The sequence below is a fragment of the Mizuhopecten yessoensis genome, unplaced genomic scaffold (genome assembly GCF_002113885.1).
Source record: "Mizuhopecten yessoensis strain PY_sf001 unplaced genomic scaffold, ASM211388v2 scaffold5391, whole genome shotgun sequence".
Classification (NCBI taxonomy): Eukaryota; Metazoa; Mollusca; class Bivalvia; order Pectinida; family Pectinidae; genus Mizuhopecten; species Mizuhopecten yessoensis.
Window position 1 is genome coordinate 20,845 of NW_018406026.1, and position 4,821 is coordinate 25,665.

A 4,821-nucleotide genomic window follows, 5' to 3' on the forward strand; every position below is an offset into this window, starting at 1 on the left:
TGGAGTGTCAATTACAAAACGTAGGTACCTGTGACTTGTGGTGTGACCTTTGACTTAAACTTTAAAAGAAATGTTTTCCATGGCATATCTACTACAGCATTTCACCTTGAGCAAACGTATTTGGTATTTAAATTCATCTTCGAATAACAAATTGTGGAGTACAAAAATAAGGTCGCTTTGACCTTCATTTAAAAAACAATTCTGTGGCATATCACCAGACTCGGTATGCAGGTACCGAGTCATTGCATAGCGGAATGCAGTTTACAAGTAAGTCAGTGTTACCTACGCGTTGACCTATTACCTCAAATATGGAACATTTTTTTCCGGGGCATACATTCGGTTTCACCAAAGTAACCAGATTAGGTATGCAAGTACATTATGGGATTGCAGAGTGCAGAATACAAGACGTATATTTCTGTAACCTTTATGCTTTGGCCTTTCACCTCAACCTTTGAAAAGGTTTGTCCAGTGCATACATGTATCGTCTAAACTATTTCATTGCACTTTCCAGATTTGGTATGAAAGTTATCTTGGGATGGCAGAGTGTCAAGTACAAAAAGTAGGTCACTGTGACCTATGCTTTAAACTTTGACCTTATCGTTTGAAAGGAAACCAGAGTTGGTATGGAAGCATGTCCTGGCTGACAGAATGAGGAGTACAAGAACTCTGTCTCTGTGACCTATATGATGAGATATTTGTACCGCTAGGTAAATAAAGAAAAAAATACTGGTGGGGGACTTTGGATTGCCATTCAATACTCTGCCTTGTTGTGAATAATATGATTGAGTGAGGCACAATCCTGCATACGGAACTGCCATATTTGCCCAAAAGATAACAAAAGATTAAAAGATAAAGGTACGTTTTAGCAAGTGCAAGTAGGTTAAAATAGTAGGTATTCCCACGAAGGTGAAGTAAGTCATTGCCGCTGTAACTTGTTACTGATATTTTTAATAGACGCTAAAATGTTATACACTTACAACATTACATACTTAGTCAAAAATCTACAATGTTAATAAAATATATGAAAACAAACCTTTTCTCGGCTATTTACAGTAATTTAAAGCTTTCCTGGGTAGAATATTATACTCTAGACAGACTTTAGTTGCATTCCTAGTGGTCGTGGTTGTTGACGCGACATTGATTTAAGTGGATGCTCTGAGCATTATATCACCAGGTATTACATGAAAGCTATATGTAGGCTACCATCACACTATTACATAATGTGGGATCAGCAATGATATACTTCTTTAAGTTTCCTACAAGTTACAACTATGATAAATGTGTATGTTATCCTCAACCTGTCATGCGGTGTTGTAGTTGTATTTGGTCTAGCATGATGACTCGAGGGATCTGTAAATCTGGAGAATGTCTAAACAAAATTGATGTTTTTCGCTTGTTTGGTATCTTTTCAACAGTCTGAAGATATAACGAACAATTGTCTTAATGTCCTTCTACAAAACGCATGATGGCTTCTGTTGTATTGACACTGAACCCCACCACCTGGAGCATAAATGGATTTTTTTGATCCTCTACTGTTACGTCACTGCTGGCAAAGTTGACGATAACAAGTCGAGTTGTGCCGACGCCGAAGTGAAACCTTGAAAATGTCTGTTTGAATTTCTCAGCTGGGGAGGATAAAAGCACTATAATGGCGTCGAATGAATCCAGTGCCTCTTCCACATGTTGTACAAGAACCGATAGTGACTCATTTACTGCAATTAAATTGTTCGTGCAAGCCAAAGCGTCTGTACTAGGGAATTCCAGCTTAATCTTTTCCCCGGAAGTGTACGTGACAATTTCCGAGTCTCTGTGTGTTGCTCTTGCAATTATAGTCGCCATTGTAGCTATGGCGTCTCCGATAGTAACTGATTTTTTTTCCTCAAGTTTAGAGTCTAGTTCCTTGCCTACCCAATGCACCAAAGAATATTTTTTGTCTGTTGGTTTTACATTACGGACACAAAGTTCAAAAGAGTGTGCCAGTGTCTTCTTGACGTTTTCGTCATTTGTTTCCTTCATTGCAAGTACAACTGCGAATGGGTTCACGTTTGCATTTTGTAGCTGTTCCACATCTCCCAGTCTCTCAAGAATTGTCTTCTGGTCATCTAATTGGTCTATCTTCGAAATGTTCTGAATGACCAGATCAAGAGGAATTTGGTTCAGCAAAACTTCCCAAACAAGTGTGGACCTCATGAGTGCCGCAGACATTTGCGAGGTTTCCAGCCTATATTTCCTTATGATATCGATTTTCCCCTGAACTTCCATGTTTCCAGTACACTGACGTGTGTTGTTAACCGCCTCGAGGTATTGGAGGATGTCCTGCCATTGTTTGGCTTGGTCGCGGTCAATTGGCGATGGTAATTTCTTTGATTCGTTTAGACCTTTAGTGACATATCTCAGGATCAACATGATGAATGGGGAGTCTGGTTTCACATGCGACAACCTGGCAACATCTTTATGGGTCCACTGACCATTTTTTTGTACTTTCGTAACGCCTTCTGCTAGTTCCATGGGCCTGTCGCTGAAGCTGTTGTACCAGTCAGAAACGGCTCGGCGTTGTGCCCTACCCCACCCTGTTCCCCCGCTCACCATTTCACAAAACATGACGAAAGTAAGTAAATCCGAGGGTTCGGGACATACTGCTTGAAGAGCGGAATAAGCGGCTTTCTTCGTGCTGGATTCCGTTGATCGGGCACACATTGCTAGTGCGTATATCGCGGTTTGTCGCTGACATCCTCTTCCCGTTAATTTAGCCCTCTTTATGATCTCAACAACTTCAGGACCGTGATCATTGGAAATCAAACTGAAATCAGTATAATAAACCATATTAATTAAATCATACAAGTAGGTTTCTTTCCTAACGTCAATGTATCAGACCATCGCATTTTTTTGTACTTATCGGCGATGGTCTAAGGGAGACAACCTTTACATGCGTGATCACATGGTTGTGATAAGACACATGAAAAGGGCAAATTTTATATAAAGGGACATGAGCATCTCCTAATGGCAAAATCGTTGTCAGTTTATAATAAGCAACACTTAGATAAAAACACTGACAAGCCATTTATGTTTTATATTGAAAAGGGTGGCACATATTTAGGGTCTGACAAACCTTACAAACCATAACCATAACTGTACAGTTGCACCTGTTCGGAATAATTCCCAGAGGATTGTGAACAGTATACAAGATAGATAGATAGATAGATAGATAGATAGATACTAATCAACCGTGTTATGCCAACTTCAACGTATAATTGATGTGTCTTGATTTTTCAAATATGACCTGTTTACAAGGATTATATTTAGGTGACTTAAATTATTTTTCAATAACTCCATTTTATATATTTTTTTTCAGTAGCGTAGACAACAGGCTATTTTTCAAACGATAATCTACAGGGCTTCTGTACTGTATGTTTTAAAAATGTCATTTCAACCACTCCTCTTATATGTTGCGCTATCCACTTTTGAACAAAAGTTAGTTTTATTGTTCATATCAACATGGTCATAGGTTGTTCGCCAATAAATCAATAAAAATGTCCTGAAAATTCCAGTGGAAATCTTTCTTATGGATATACCTGGGCCCAGTTGTTCAAAGGGTGGTTAGCTTAATCACTGTCTAGCGACATTTTCCAACATATAATAATTTCGTCAATATACAAGGTAAAAACTCGTCATTTTGTATGTAAATTAACTCCACTAAATAGCTGATATCTGTAAAGTTATAACTAATTCAATGGTTGTGTTTTAAAGATACACAAAAAATAAAATTTGCGCTAACTAATCACTGTTTAAGCTAATCACATTTTGAACAACTGGGCCCTGGTGTCATCAGGAATTTTATGGAACCTCAAACTGAAAAATTTCTCCGACATTACTTTCCATATGTATTTTTGTTTTGTTTAAAAATGCATCATGATCCCCTTAAACCCAATAGATCTATATAATGGAAGTCAAGCTTAAATCGCTTGTTAAATAACACAAGACAATATTACTGGCGATGTCGGAGTACTGTTTGCCCTACACAATTATCATTAAATCTTTTGAATTATAATGATATATGCCAAATATGCAAATTCCGGAGGGTCAAACATGAAAACATGCATAGCGCAATTATATTACAATGACCTCGTGAACAACGGAAGGGTTTTTAATCAACCGTGTTAGGAATGGGGAATAGGCCTATCACAACAAATAATGCAAGTTTGTATCATTACCTGTCGATACATTTAACTTCCTTTCGAGTGAATTCTCTATCGGCTGATTCGTAAGCACCCTTTTCTGCGCCTAGGATGAGGAACCTATGGAGTCGCCATTTGTCGGATTTTATGTCCGGGATTAATACCCCTGCCTCCCGTAACGACATCTCCATCGAGGCATTTCTTCGTACGCTGGCCAGTGCTTGAAACCTTCCGGATCTTAAAGTGGCACGAGTTAAAGAAATCATTTCATCGGAGGAAGAACTAAGATCTGAGTCTGACATGATACCGGCTGTAGTGGGTGACCTGCCGATTGTAAAACAGAAAGTACACTTAGAGAATTCCACGAAGGCTAAAAATAGCTGTTGTTGTGTTACGTCACTAGGTCGAGATCGGTGCAATATTAATCTGTGCCCCCGGTAATATATGTCTGTAACGTCGTCTTTGTCCTATACACTTTGTCAGTAATGGAAAACGGAAACGGGGCAACACATATTTTACTTGAATTTGTCTTTGAAAGTTACAACTGAACATAATTCTCGCTGTTACATTAACCTTACATATAACATGTAAAGCCTGCAGGTTACACAATGTTTTTATTGTATAACTTCTTATATATCTGTATCAT

The 4,821-nt window shown here is 38.4% G+C and overlaps 1 protein-coding gene across 1 annotated transcript; it reads right to left on the reverse strand.

Annotated features, from left to right (window-relative positions):
- Positions 1 to 861: 861 nt before the first annotated feature.
- Positions 862 to 4,594, reverse strand: LOC110450630 (60 kDa SS-A/Ro ribonucleoprotein-like). Its single transcript, XM_021498247.1, has 2 exons — positions 4,212 to 4,594; positions 862 to 2,800 (listed from the first exon to the last, which is right to left on the reverse strand). The coding sequence occupies exons 1-2, from the start codon at positions 4,475 to 4,477 to the stop codon at positions 1,441 to 1,443; spliced, it is 1,626 nt and encodes a 541-aa protein (XP_021353922.1). The 5' UTR covers positions 4,478 to 4,594; the 3' UTR covers positions 862 to 1,440.
- Positions 4,595 to 4,821: the final 227 nt, after the last annotated feature.

What these genes read in the sequence shown, in the direction of transcription:
- LOC110450630 (XM_021498247.1), bottom strand. Translation starts at nt 4,477, where the DNA reads ATGTCAGACTCAGATCTTAGTTCTTCCTCCGATGAAATGATTTCTTTA. An exon ending in GAAGTTAAATGTATCGACAG is followed by an intron (nt 2,801 to 4,211) that starts GTAATGATACAA and finishes TACTGATTTCAG; the next exon opens with TTTGATTTCCAATGATCACG.